The following is a 15715-nucleotide window of genomic DNA, read 5'->3' as shown; positions in this document are numbered from 1 at the left end:
GAAAGATGGTGAGAAGGAAGAGAGAGAAACCAACTGTATATGTGCATCTGTGTGCTCACATGTGCACACACAGAAAGAAGGGAGAGTTCTGATGACAGTAATGAAGAATTAGAATCAGAAAGTGAACCAGGAGGTTACTTACACATCATATAGTTCATTACCCTTATTTACAGATGAGAAAACTGAGTACAGAAAAGAACAAAGTGATGCAACAAATCAGGGCAGACCTGGATGATAGAACTCAGCTGTCTACCACTACCTCTTTCTAAGTATTTCCTAATATTTCCCATGCTGCCCTGTCAAGTCTCTAAGAAGAAATAGCCTCTGCCTCCTCTTCACCCAATCACACAACTCAGAGCCTGAAAGGGCATTTCAATGGAGTCAAATATACTGTTTTTTTGTGTGTATGTACTCACGCATGGGGGTGGGGGATGTCTGAGCATGCGGTGGGTGGGGATAGGGAAAGGAAGCATTATGCTAAAGCAGAAGATGACCTTTTACCTGACCATAATATAAAACTTAAACAAGTCTTTAAACTTTCCAAAGGCAGAGTAATAGAAAAGGCAGAGTTATAACACTTCTGATAATTAAATGGTAGTCCTAAGAGATCCTTCGTGTCTTCAGAGGCGGCATTGGAAGACCACTAGTTACAGTGACACTAATGTGTTTGGGTTCACTTAGCAACCTGAGTATTTAACGCACTTTAATCATTTGTTCTGGGTCAGCACAGGTTAACAAGCCAGTAGTGAGTATAAACATAACTGTGTTTCATTAGGCTAAGTTACCAGTTTGAAGAGCAAGAACAAAGCCTGATCAATCATTTTTACTTCCTTCTAGAAACAAGCAGTACATGTTGGATAAATACATTGATACTCACTGTTGTGTTTGAAGATCCGTATGGTTGCACCTGAGAGTCGGGCCCCAAGCACAAGAGATGCATGATTTAACTCATCACTTAAAATGAGGCATCCCTGTTCAGAAAATAAGCACACAAAACACAGGTCATTAAATAAAAATAAGGAAAAACAACATGTGTGAACAGGAAAACACCTCAAGACTTAAAACACAGATTCCCAAAACTCACTTCGATTCTAAAAGGCCATGAGTTGAGCTTAACCTGGTGTCTATATGGATAAAATTCTATAGAGCAATTAGCTGATAGAGATGGGGATTGTTCTAAGGGATTATTACATCTTTAATCATTTGCATAGAGTTTTCAGCAGAAAATGTCACTTAAGATCTTAGTTAAGCACAAGCTAGCATCAAAAAGGATTGATGTTTGAAAGAAAAACTTTTGGGTGGGTTGGGGGCTTTCTGGGGCTCTTCCACCCCATGCTGGATTATTTATGGGACAAGTTTTGGTGCACTTCTTCTGGAAGACAAGGGTTTTTTCTGCATGACGTTTTAAAACTCTTGTTTTCCAAGTTTCATTCTCTACTGTATTGATATGCCAAAGCATCACTGCTTTACATTGAGAAACTTTGCATTTGGGAAAGAAGGAATGGCAATTCTGCCTGAGGCAAGTGGAAAAGGGAAATTTAATTTACTGCTTTTAAATTACGGTTTGTAAAAATATTTTTCTTTTATTAATTAAAAAATATATATAAATTATGAAATTGCTCAACCATACCAAAAATGCAGAGACAAACTATGCTTGCCATTTGTTTTCTGTGGCCACCCAGAATCTGTGAGTTTTTTCTTATAGTTTGGAAACTTCACACATGACATATTTTAAGTGTTTGAGGCAGGAGCCAGCAAAATCCCCACATCTCCATACTCTAGACATGTATAATTATTATGTATGTATAATTATTTTGGCGAACATTTGAAATTTACTTGTAAACCTCATGATACCTATCCTGAAGTTCTTCAGCATGTATTTATTAAGAACAAGGACATTTTCCTACAAAATCACAATGCAATTATCACATCAAAGAAATGAAACATTTACATAATACCATTATCTAATATACAACTCAAATTTATATTTCCCTAAATGTCCTAAGAATGTCTTTTATAGATATTTCCTTTCCTTCTATTTTTTTCAAATGCAAAATCCAATCAAAGAGCATACATTATATTTAGTTGTCATGAGTCAGATTTTTTAAAAAACGTAAGTCTGGTTAGGGCACTTGGTTTTACTTAAAATGCACCAACCAACTCCCCATTTTTCTCAGGAAGAATTTCAAACTTCTAACATGATTTACACTGTGAGGCTCTTTATAATTTGGCACCTGCCTTCATCTCTGGTCTCATCCACTACCCTATATTCTAGTTCTTCCAAACCTAGTCCACCATACATGCTGTTCCCTCTTCCTTGTCTTAGGAAAATAACTTATCTGTCTTAACGGATAAGTAAAAGATTTAGTTCCCATGTCACACATTTTGCATGGGCATCCCAGCCTTTTTCAAGAAGAGTTTGTACATGGCTCTCTATGTATGTACATGCCTTTTCTGTGGTGGCTATCCTATTTTATTTGGTGTGTTTTTTCTTCTATTAGACTGTAAACTACATAAATTTACAAGGCACACGTCTTGTTCATCTTTGTATGCCCTGTATCTTGCCTCATATGAGGACAGTAGATTCTCAATAAGTGATTTGTTGATTGAATAAATGAATGAATGACACAAGCGAAATGTTTTGTTCAAATAAGTGCTTAATACGTATTGGCTACATTACAAGTGGTGACTTGGGACCCTAAACATTTAATTGATTTTGCTAAACCACCATGGAAGATGAAATTTGACCCACATCTAGGGCTGCAATTCCATAAGTGGAATAATATCATGATGAAGAGATTTACTGGACTAAGCTGGTACATTTATTCAAACAGCTGAAATCCAATCAGCTTTTCCTAAGAAAAGGACCTTCTCTGCCATACTTAACAAAGGACCTTCTCAGAGTTATAATTCTTAGGAATAGTATAGCATTAGATAATTATGTTAAAAATTCTCACCTTTCCAACAAGTGCAGGGATATTCATTGAGTTAGTTGCAAATCCCATCCCAAAGACCATGGCTGCTTCTACATTCAGGAACTTAGCCACAAGGTCCTCCAACTCTTTATGCTTATCCAAGGTTCCTGTACATAAAATAATAGGATGAGCGAGTCTTCTCTTTTCAACAAGTCCCAGATTGAAAACTCAAACACACTGCTTTCCACAGCGGCTGCCATTCCTCAAACAATTAAAAATAGAATTACCGTATAACCCAGCAATCCCTCTCCTGGGTATCTACCCAAAAAATCTGAAAACATTTATCCATAAAGACATATATGCTCCAATGTTCATTGCAGCTTTATTTACCGTGGCCCAGACATGGAAACAACCAAAGTATCCTTTGAAAGATGATTAAATAAAGAAGATATCATATATATACACAATGGAATACTATTCTGCCATAAGAAAAGATGAAATATGCCATTTGCGACATAATGGATGGATCTTGAGATTATGCTATGCAAAATAAGTCACACAAAAAACGTCAAGAACCATATGATTTCACTGATATATTGGATATAAAAGTGAAAACAACAAATGAACAAGACAAAGAAAGAAAGAAAGAAAAACTCACAGACACAGACAATAGTTTAGTTTTTACCAGAGGGTAAGGGGCAGGGAGGTGGTAGATGAGGGCAAATGGGGTCAAATATATGGTGATGGAAGGAGAACTGGCTCTAGGTGGTGAACACACAATGTGATATATAGATGATATATTACAGAATTGTACACTTGAAACCTATGTAACTTTACTAACCATTGTCACCCCAATAAATTTTAATTAAAAATAAAGAAAACTCAAATACAGTACATACCCATCACCAAAAGACATGCATAGCAGACATATTTGCCATAGTCCCAATCTAGAAATAACCCAAATGTCTATTTACTATAGAATGGATAAATGCATTGTGGGGGAATTTATATAGGGGAATTCAATACAGCAACGAGAAAGAACAAACTGCTGCCCCACACAACAACATGAAAAAAACCTTACAAATATGTGATTGAGTGAAAGAAGTCAAATAGTTACACACTAATACAGATTGTATGAATTTATTTATACAAAGTTTATAAACATTCAAAACTAACCTATATATAAGTGAGATCATATGGTATTTGTCTTTCTCTGTCTGGCTTATTTCACTTAACATAATGTTGTCTAGGTCCATCCCTATTGTTGCAAATGGTAAAATTTCATTCTTCTTTATGGCTGCGTAATACTCCATTGTATAAATGTACCACAGTTTCTTAATCCAGTCATCTACCAATGGGCATTTTGGTTGTTTCCATGTCTTGGCTATTGTGTAGATGCCTGATCACTGCACTATACACCTGAAGCTGAAGCCGAACAATAATGAATGTCAACTACAATTTTATATATATATATACTCACATATAAACATATATACATATACATATATATACACATACATATATATATACTCCACTTGTAACTATATATATATATATATATATATAAACACACACATATACGTGTGTGTGTGTGTGTGTGTGTGTGTGTGTGTATATATATATAATTACAAGAAGTGGAGTACAGAATTAGGAATAGAGAGAGTGGAAATGTATGGCTGTGTGCGATGTCAGAGGGGTAGTAGATGGGGGAGGGGGTTATCACCGTGTGAGGGATGTAAATGATAAATGTTTAACTATTACATTGTTTTGTACACCTGAAACTAATAAAAAAAGAAAAAAATCAGAATTATGAATAATAAAATGGCAAAAAACAAACAAACAAAATTTAACCTATAGTGTTAGAAGTCATGATAGTGGTTTCTTTTGTTGGGAGCATGAGGAGAGCTTTGAAATTCTCTAAATGTTTTATTTCTAGATCTGGGTGCTTTTACAGGTAAGTTTGCTTTGTGAAAATCCATTGAGCTGTACACTTATGATTGGTGCACTTTTCTATATAAATAGTTTATAAGGCAATAAAATTTATAAAAAAGAAAAATGCCACAATTTCTCTCTTTCCTTATCCTACATCCCACAAGTAATTATGAAATTTTAACCCCTCAGAGGTTCCCCACACAAACACAAACAGATCCCATGACTTCCGTAGATAGTAATAACTCTAGTTATGGTTTATTGAATCTCTGGAATGTGCTAGATTTCAAAGCCCACTATTTAGGTTATCTCATTTAACCTTAGGAGCCCAATAATGCAGGTATTATTACTTTACAGATAAGAAAACTGAAGTATAAAGAGGTCACAGATAAAAAGCAACAGCGATAATCTAGTCTAACTCCAAAGTTCACATTTTTACCACTCTACTATCTTTTATATGCTTCCTCTCTGATCCCTTTTTATACACAATCCCCTTATGCCTTACTGAGAGCAAACCTTAATGCTCCCATATTTTTCTGTTTTCCAGCTCTCTAACTTCTAGATCTGCACTGTCTCATATGGTAGTCACTAGGTACATGTGGTTGCCGCAATAGAGAAACTGAATTTTAAATTTTATTTAACTTCAGTTAATTTAAATTTGAACATGGAAACATTGTAATGTATTTCCCACTAAACACTTTATTATTTTGGTAGGGTCCCATTCCACTGATTTCACTTTAACCAATGAAAGTTTAGTGTCTGAATAGAGATGTGCTGTAGGGGTAAAATATACATCACTTTTCACGGCTTAGTACAACAAGAAAATAATATAAAATAGCGCATTAATGTTTTTTACATTGATTACATGTTTAAGTAATAATATATTGGATATAGTATTGGGTCAAAAGGTATTATAAAATTGAGTATACCTTTTTTTGACTTTTTTAAATGTGGCTACTAGAAAATTTTAAATTACACGTATCTTGCATTATATTTTTATTGGACAGTGCTGCTCTAGATGATACAATTAACAGAACAAAAAATGTACATGCAGACAGATGCTGTAATTTGCATCCTTGCAATATCGGAGCAGATTTAACTCAAATTTAAGGTATAGGAATATCATTAGCATATTCAGAAATATTATAAATATATTTCTTTCAACCTAATGATCAACATATTTTACTATACAAAGTGTGATATCAAAATTTTATTTAAATTGGTAAATTAGCCTGCTTACTGTGCTAAAATGGTGAGAGGTTAAACTTGAGAAGGCATTGAATGTTTCAAAGTTTTATTTATATGGAAGTGGGCATTTGCTGGTTGATCTTTGCATTTTCTGAGAAGTCACACTGCCATATAATAGATGGTTGGTGGCCTTTTTTCTCAAACCAGAATTCATTTCTTCCTCAATTGTCAGAAACCATAGTAAAACAAACTATTCCAGTAAAGTCAATTTTACTCAAGATTTGGGGGCAAAGTTAAAAATATAAATTGTAATTTAAAACATTTTTACTATCAAAGATATATTACGGAATTAAAAGAGAAACTTAAATTTAAAGGCAAAACATGGTCACATAATCATTTCTCAGATTTATTTTTACTTAACAGCGACTGCATACCGAATAGAATGGCCCCAGGAATAGGTAGTGAAAAGACCACTGGTCTGGGCACGAGAAGTAGAGGGTTCTGGCTCCAGCTTTTCCATTAAACAGCTGTGTGACCTCATAGTTTCCAGAGAGGTTGGGAGAGGTGCTGTTTTAGGCTTCCCTGATGTTGGGAGTGCTCTTTCCTCTACACAAAATGTTTTTTTAATTTTTTTTTTTGCAGCTCCCACTCCATTCTCAGCTTCCTCAGGCAAACTTGTTTATTTTCTCTTCTGAGATGGCATGAGCTTCACAGCACGCATTAAGTTGAACTGAGGATGTTCGTGGGGCAATCTTGTCTACTACAGAATAGATATGTATATATCTATACATATATACATGTGGTGCAGATATTGTGTGTGAGATGTTCCTCTTACTACTACAGTTGTAGGTGCTTGTAAAAGAGCTAATTAATATTTTTATATTGATTATATATATAATCAATATAATTGATTATTAGTATATGATATACTATGTAGGTGACACATAGTAGGTGCTTGTTGAATGGCATGTTATCTTTTGATAGAGAATGAAGACAGAACTGAGTCTAGAGTCAGGGACGGCACAGGGAAGAAGGCCAAGAACCACGTGATGCCAGGGCAACAAGGCAGTGAGCGCCAGTTCGAAAATTTCTATATCTGAAGACCTCCAGCAATGATGGTGGGTGCTCAAGAGTTGCCACCTTTGTAACTTTCCGCATGAGCTTTTCCTACCCATAAGGTCAGGGAACAACTGTGTCCTGTGCTCAGTCACCAGAAGTGCAAGCGTAGAAGTTCACAATGAATCTATGTGTGATGTCTTCCATAAAAATCAGATTCAGGAAAACGTACCAATATTATATTACACACTTCTGCTGGACCTTTGGCATTGACTGGCTCATACGTTTTAGTGGGAACATAAAGATTGCTGGCCTTCATAAAGAGTGTGGGTGTTAGGAACAATCCTGTTTCACAACCTCCAATTCGTCCTATGCAGCACAAGTGAGGACTGTTTCTCACACGGTGACTGTAGTCACTTTTTGTCCAGAATACACTGTTTGTAGAGTGTTCCTTAGACTTGACCTAGGAGCAGGCTGTTATTTATCATGGCAACTTGCCAGCTGGCTCATCTGGCTGTTCTAGTTGTGCACAGATATCAGCCCACCTCTGAATCACTTTGCTTAAACTGGTGATTCCTGCATTAAAACCAGCATTAACCGTTCTACCTAAAGGACTCCACCTTTCAGTGCATCACCCAAAAGGCTCTTAGAGTACCTTGCTTTCCTCCTTATTCTATTTGTGTCCAGTCTGGCGGGAGTTAGAGAGCTACAGTGCCTCTTGAGTAGCTTTGTTTTTCTGTGAAATATTCAGAAAACTATGAAAGAAGTTTCACGTGGTGCCTAAAATGGGCCTTGAACACACTGTCATACTGAATATAAGCCACTGCTGCTGAGTTAAGAGAGTTTCCATCCTGATGAAATAAAAGAAACAACTTTTATGTGCCCACCTACCTAGGCCTTCACTTTTGAAAAACCACTTGCCACCTCTTGGCAGGTTGAAGCATTAGCAGATAATTAGAATCCGATACAAACAAAAACCCCAAGTGAGGCATGAATATATAATTATGATGAGTCTTCCTGTCACCACTAATCCTGATAAGAGAAGAATTTTTAAGTAGACCAAATGATAATCTCTAACCCATATTCAATAAATTAATGTTCTTACCCTTCTTTTTAAAAATGTTTTATTGTGATGTAATTTCAGACCTTCATAAAAGTTGCAAGAATAGTATCTATCAATAATGTCTAGATAGTTTTCACCTAGATTTCTAGGTGTTAGAAATGTTAGAAATGTTCCTATATTTCCTACGTTTTGATATACATATCATATACAAACCTACATATATATGTAATGTATATATGTATATATATATTTTGTGAACAACTTAGTAAATTGCAATTATGATGTCCTACTTATCCCTAAATATTTTAATACATGTTTCCTAAAAACAAGAAATTCTCTTATGTAGCTATAGTAGTTATCATTGATACAATACTATTATCTACTGTACAGAGCGAATTCAAATTTGATTCTGTTACTTTTAAAATCCACCTCTAAAACAAAACAGGTCAAAGAAAGTGGAATAAAGCAACTTATAATGAGTGTCCATTAATGTACCATGATTATTTAATTTAATCATCACACCTACACAAAATCTACAAAATCTATTTCAATGAGGAAATAGATGCAGAAGTGATGTCACTTGCCCAAAGGAGACAGAGCTAATAAATGCAGGTCACCTACTAAATGACACGTGAACCGACCATGCAGAAACAAACATTTCAAGCTTTACTTCAGTTAATTGTTATACAACTTTTTGAGGATAGTACTGCTATTATCCCAGTTTTACAGACAAGGACACCAACGCCTGAGAGTTCATTTGTCCAAGGTTACACAGTAAGTCTAGAGCCAAGATTCAGATTCAGTAGGTCTGAATCTAGAGAAGGAACTCTTTATCACTATTCCATGGCACTTTCTAAAGCAGGAAAGTTTGGCAGCTGCTGGCCTAAGGGGTGCTAAGCCTCTGTATGTTTTTGAAGATACAAAGTTTTGTTATGAACATTTTAGGACAATTTGAATAAAAACTTATGCATGCTATCTTTAAATAGATTTTTTTTTTTCCTTTTATGTTTGGTAGGTAGCCAGGCACTCTTTAGTATTGTGTTTCTGGAGAGGACCATGATAATAGAGCCCAAAGGGGAAATGGCTTCCTTCTTATCTTTGGAAAAAGCTTACACAAATTGAAGGGAATACACTAGGTGTACTAAAAGGAGAGAAATCACGGTATTTGGGAGGCAGAAAGGATAAGGGGGATTTAATCAAGACTGAGGTCAGTGGATCCATGTGCCTCTCTTGGTGGTAGCTGCCTGGGGACAGATGCCAGGTGTATGAGAGCAGCTTGAATACTGGACACTGGGTTTTCTATCCACATCAGCCACTTCTCAACCCTCAGCATGAGGCAGAAATACTTTGCCCGTTGCACCACGGGGATTATTTTCACTAAAATAGTGAGCTTCTCAAAAGGGGAGCAAAGACCCGGGAGACATCACCAATATTTGGGAGCTGCATAATACCTTAGAACCCTTGCTCATCTCAATAAATGGAAGCCCCAACATGGACTAAAAATAGAACAGCTAGTTTGGGGTTTGGGAGTCAATGTTAACTTATTTTTTTTTTAAAAAAGGATTTAGACACTCTTTACACACCTGAGTTTGTGATCCACATGGCCTTTTCTTACATGAGCTATGTGACCTTAGGAAAGTTTTTGAGACCTTCGGGACTTCAGTATGCTCTTTTATAAAGGGAAGTTAGACTAAACACTAGGGACCTGTCAACAGTTCTGTGATTCCATTATCATTTATGCATTTGACTTCCATGAAATGACAGAGAATTAAATTTGGAAATGGTGCATGATGAAATGGATGGGTTCTACCCTGTAGCATGGAGATCAATAGATAGGCTCCCGTGTCGTCTTTCAGTTCCAGCCTTTTACTTGTTGAGCTTATCCTACTCCTATCTTTGAATGTTTGGTAGGATTCATTGGTGAAGCCATCTGGTCCTGAACTTTTGCTTTTGGGGAGGTTTTGGTTGATGGCTTCAATTTCCTTACTGTTGATTGGTCTGTTTAGATTTTGCAGTTCTTCATGATTCAGCCTAGGTAGGTTAAATATTTCTAAGAACTTGTCCATTGCCTCTCGGATGTTAAGTTTGGTGGCATATCATCCAAAAGATCATAGCATCCTTGTATGATCCTTTGTATTTCTGTGGTATCCGTTGTAACTTCTTTGCTTTCATTTCTGATTATGTTTATTTGTGTCTTTTCTCTTTTTTCCTTAGTGAGTCTAGCCAAGGGTTTGTCAATTTTATTAAGCTTTTGAAAGAACCAGCTCCTTGTTGCATTAATTTTTTTCTATTGTCTTTTTGTTCTCTGTTTCATTTAATTCTCCTCTAATTTTTATTAATGAGTAATTTATTAGTAGTAGTGATTTTTATTAATTCCTTCTTTCTGTTGACTTTGGGTTTTATTTGTTCATTTTCTAGGTCTTTAAGATGTAATGTGAGGTTAATTTCGCTCAAGTAGCACTTTTGCCGTCCCATGTGCTCTTGTTAATCACCTGAATGTGGGAAGTTAGGGGTAGACATGGATGATGTTTTTGGTCTTCCTCAAGTTGATATTAGTGGCTTTAAAGGATATACACAGGTGCCTATGGTAATGAAAGTTAATCTGTATCCTTAGTATATTTGGATGGAACAGGATGTTTAGTCTAAACGAGGTAAAAGAGACTAAAGTCTGATGCATGCTGATGTGCACTGGATTTGGAAATCTGGACAATTGGTATTAAATTTCCAGAATTCTTCTTCTCAAGTTGCTATGATGACAAATACTTGCTTATATTATCAAACTTTTTATCGATGGACAGACAGAAGATATTTTGGGCTTTGGGAGCTATGTGATCTCTGCTGCACCAATTCAGCTCTGCCATTATAAAGTAAAAGCAGTCATAGAGAATACACAAAAAATGGGTGTGGCTGTGTCCCAATGAAACTTTATTTATGGGTACTGACATTTGAATTCCAGATAATTTCACATGTTGGAAAATATCATTTTTTACTTTTTAAGCTACTTAAAATTGTAAGAAATTATTTGTAATGTGTGGGCAGTATAGAAACGGGACAGCTGAATTAGTTTGGTGACTCCTGATGTCGATGGTCTCTGGTTTTCACCGTGAACAAATGGGATAGTGCAAACTGCTCTTCCATGGGACTCAGGAGAACAACTAACGTCTAGTTTTTGACTTCTCAACCTACTGGCTATGTGAACATTGATTGATAAGTCATTAAGAAATCTCTAGACTTTATATCTGATCTTATGGTATTTGTATGGGTGGAGGAAAAGCGGAGATGATCTATGTATTCTAAAATTCTATGAATTTCAACTTTGTTCAATATCCCAAGTACTACCTTGCTGGCAAGGGTTATACTTATGAAAATTACTGGCATATCTTCTTGAATTTTTATGTTTGCTTGGCTTTGCCGAACCTACAGAGACAAATTCTACACTTGTAGTAATATGCCTGCTAGTTGAAATTTGGCTGTGCTATAATGTCGATGACTGTCAAGAGAAGAGCAATTACCTTGTCAGAACTATAACAGGTATCAGGAAATTGCCGAAAGGCTTTCAGAAACCAAGATACACTTTTATTTTCCTACTCCCAACAATTCCTCTGAAAGCCCTGCTCCCCTTACAGGAAAATAAAAAGGCTTGAGAGAAAAGCAGTAAAATCTCAATCAGAATTTGCAATAATTTGGTCTGAAGGAATTGGCACTGTTTATGAAGAAGAATTTTGCTGTGTATGTTAAAAAGGTGAAATTAATTGAGGTAGAGATGTTGATAGCCTACTTAATTGAACCCACTGCTTTAAAGCATGTTTATACCTTTGATTTGCATACAATTATCTTAATTAAAATTGCCTCTTTTTTAAGACAGCAAGATCTCTACTTGGTAACAATTTCTTAGAAACTGCTCAGTCCCATAAGAACTTGAAGGCCATAAGCTGATATATATTTGAAATATACTTTAATTTCGACATTTTGTAAATTCAGGCTGGCCCCTTATTCAGTAGTCTAGGTTAGCAAAACTACACATTCCCTAGATCTAGCTACAAATTTTTGAGAAAGAAACACAAGAAGAGCCTTGATAATTTGAATTAAATGATAGTAGAGAACTTGTCAGGAACATAAATAGGGAGACAAACCATCTGATGATTAAGGACAATGTTCTCAAACTACAGAAATGGAAGAAAATTTCAGGAAATTTGCACATTACACCTAACATGAAAATCACAGCTGAAATTTGAGAATGGAAAAGAATTTCCTATCTTATTCAGTTGCATTGATTCCTAACTCAATGTGTCCTTTCTGATGTTTTTAAGATGAAAATATTTGAAGGCTATTTCTTGAAATTGCAATGATAATTTGAAGGAGTGTTTTAACTAAGCAGTTTTTAGGTAGGCATAGTGTTCAGGTTTCCTTGGTTAGATGAATCAAGCACAAGACTTTCCTTCTCAAAGCAATAAAAGTGTACAGTTAGAGATGAGCTCTCATTGACACAGAAATAGTCTTGAGGCATTCCATGAGTTTGTTTTCCTAGAAGTGAACTTCTGACTAACAGTTGCTGGGTGCAACAATGGCAGCACAAAGGGCATATAGAGTATATATATTCAAATAATATACTATTCCTACATATGCACCACACACCCGTGTAGAATAAAAGTGAGGAAGGAAAAAAAGGAAAACAAAAGCTTTCCTCTAGTTTGCCTGAGCTTAACCTTTCCTAGATTTGGAAACCTGGACCAGCAATGTGTGTTGGGCAGGCTATGTTTGGATATCAAAACCAACTTGCTTCACTGATTTTCTGGGGTAATAAAAACTTGTCAGTTTTTACTGATAGACTCCATCTCCTAGGCATATGTGGTGTTCACTCCACACAGAGTAAAAGGCATTTAGAAAAATTTTAGACTAATTCATTTGAGAAGGTTAGTCATGCTAGTTAGTTTCCAGTGGTTCCCAGAGTGTGGTCCTCAAAGCAGCAGAAACATTACCATCACCTGGGAACTCATTAGAAATACAAAATCCTGGGTCCTATTCCAGACCAGCTGAATTAGAAACTGTGTTGGAGAGTACAGCAAACTGCTTTTCCATGTCCTGTAGGTAGGTGATTCTGATGTGAGGTAAAGTTTGAGAACTACTGGTTTAAGCTTGAAGAACAGAGTGAAGAAATAAAATGCAATACAATTACTAAAATCAAGTAGGTTGAGGCATGAGGATACAATTGTATATTTGTTTTAACTAGCCTGAGAAATTAAACTCTTGAACTTTCCAGTCCTGAGTCAGTCTGGATATACATCAAACCTTCAGAAAACAACCCCCTGATTACCCTGAAGGACTAAGGAAAGAATGTTCATCTATTCAGACCACCTGACATCCACTGGTCATCATTACCATTTTGGATCAGTCCAGAGGCTAAGAATATGGGACTGATTCTTCTCAAGAATATACTTTTTTCTCTAAGAACTCTTAGCTTGTCTTCTTAGGAACACTCTGAGTTTTGCCTAGTTGCCTTTCAGGCTTGCAAACCCTAAGACTCTTGAATAAATCTTTATCATTTTTTCTAGCCAAAGCCTCCAGACTGTTTTTGAGTTCATTGGACAAGCTAAAGAACCCACATAGCCTGGGGCAGGGTCCCTCTAAGATAGTGGAAATTATGGTCAGTCTGCTTCAGTGGCAACATCTTGGAAGCGCCAGAATTATTTTCATAAGTCAGTGCTTTGATTTCAGGCTCCCATTAGCTTTTAAAAAAATAATTAACCCAAGAAATAGGAGTTCATTGTGGATAAATTAGAAAATACTACAAAATAAAATATAACCAGATTTATCAATGCAGATATTCATGTAAAATGTGTTTTAAAAATTGGACTTATAATATACATACTGCTTTATAACTTGTTTTATTCTCTTAACAATGTATTTTCCATTTTACAAAGAAGAAAATTGAGGGCCAAGAAAGTATATAGCTTACCTCAGGCCCTAGCAAGTAAAAAGGAATAATTAGGATTTGAACTCAAGCAAGCGAATCCCAGAGTCTTTGCTCTCAACCGTGGTGCTAAGCAACTGCATTATAATTTTGCATGAGTAAATAATAATATAATTGCACATGGCTAGGTAATATAACCAATTTCCTATTCCTGGAAACTCACTTATTTTCAATTTTTATTATTTTAAACACATTGCAACAATTATTCTTGATCATATAATTTTGATCTCTTATTCAAAATTTTAAGGCAGAATTTCTCAAAATGTAACTGTTGAATGAAATGGTTTGCTGTTGATACATTTTCAGTTTACTAGGTCAACAGCATGGAAGGATGCTCTTTTCTTCACTCCTTTGAAACTATGGGATACTATTATTTTTTAACTTCTGCCAATTAGGTGAAAAGTGTACAGTCAGGATAGTATGGGGAGAATATCTTACTTTATTTATGTATAAAGCACAGATATCCATGTACTACATAAACAGATATACAGTGTATTTGTGGTATTAAAATATCATGGAAGGGGGATATAATGAAAAAAGTTTGAGAAACACCATACTATCCTGCCTGTACAGTTTTGCTTGTTTTGAACTTTGTCAAAATCTTGGCCCATTTCTTAAATAGGAATGATCTTTTTCTTTGGATTTGTAAGAGTTTTTACATATTAAGAATTTCAACATTTTGTCATGTATGTCGGGAATAACTTTTTCTAATTTTGTTATTCGACTTTTAACTTTGTTGGCATTGTTTTTATGTACAGAAGTTTATATGTTTCCTTTTCTTCAGTCTTTTCCCTCAAGTTTTCTGGGAGTGCTTTTTCTGGTTCCCCAGAGCATTTGGGCATAGAATCAGGCTTGAGAAATCTGAAGGGCAAAGAGTTGTGGCTAGCAGATGGATTGGGAGCAAGCTGGCTTTTCTCTAACAGGAAACAATGCCTGTTTTCCATGGACCAGAGTGGCCAGTGTGATATGGAGTCAGCTTGGAGGTCATTTAAAATGGATCCCTCCCAGCTAAGAGGGCATTCTGCTAAGTGAGGTGAGTTCTGCTGGAAAAGATTGGAGGTCATCATGGGTTGTAGAACTGAGGGGTGATCATAAATGACAAGCTAAAGAAGAGGCAGCTATTGTCTGAATGTTTGTGTCCTCCCCAAATTCATATATTGAAAACCTAATGCCCACAGTGATGGTCTTAGGAGGTAGGGCCTTTGGGAGGTGAGTAGATCATGAAGGACTTATCAATAGGTTAGTATCTTTATTAAAGAGGTCCCAGAGAGCTAATACAGCTCCCTTCCACCACATGAGGATACAATGAGAAGTTTGCAACACAGAAGAGGGTCCTCACCCAATCATGCTGACACCTTGACTTGGACTTCCAGGCTCCACAAGTGTGAGAAATAAACTTCTGTTGTTCTAAGCCACCCAGTCTGTGGTATTTTGTTATAGCAGCCCAAACAGACTAAGACAGAGGTGTTACTCACATCAAGGAAGCTACAGTCTGACATCTCCAGCAGGACACTTACCAAGGAACACACACAAGGGCATTCTGTATTTGAATTGCTTGAGTAGTTTGATTCTGTTCATTTCTTCATTCGTTCA

General features: G+C 36.0%; 1 protein-coding gene across 1 annotated transcript in view; it reads right to left on the bottom strand.

The window, feature by feature from the left end:
• Positions 1-15715, bottom strand: part of SPTLC3 (serine palmitoyltransferase long chain base subunit 3) — a 149859-nt gene that overhangs the window by 79832 nt on the left and 54312 nt on the right. The window contains exons 5-6 of the mRNA XM_033095399.1: positions 2958-3082; positions 878-971 (exon numbers count right to left, since the gene is read on the bottom strand). Coding sequence (XP_032951290.1) covers positions 878-971; positions 2958-3082 — 219 coding nt within the window. The remainder of the gene's footprint in view (positions 1-877; positions 972-2957; positions 3083-15715) is intronic.

This window comes from Rhinolophus ferrumequinum, chromosome 23 (genome assembly GCF_004115265.2).
Source record: "Rhinolophus ferrumequinum isolate MPI-CBG mRhiFer1 chromosome 23, mRhiFer1_v1.p, whole genome shotgun sequence".
Classification (NCBI taxonomy): Eukaryota; Metazoa; Chordata; class Mammalia; order Chiroptera; family Rhinolophidae; genus Rhinolophus; species Rhinolophus ferrumequinum.
This window is presented reverse-complemented; position numbering and strand designations above follow the sequence as displayed.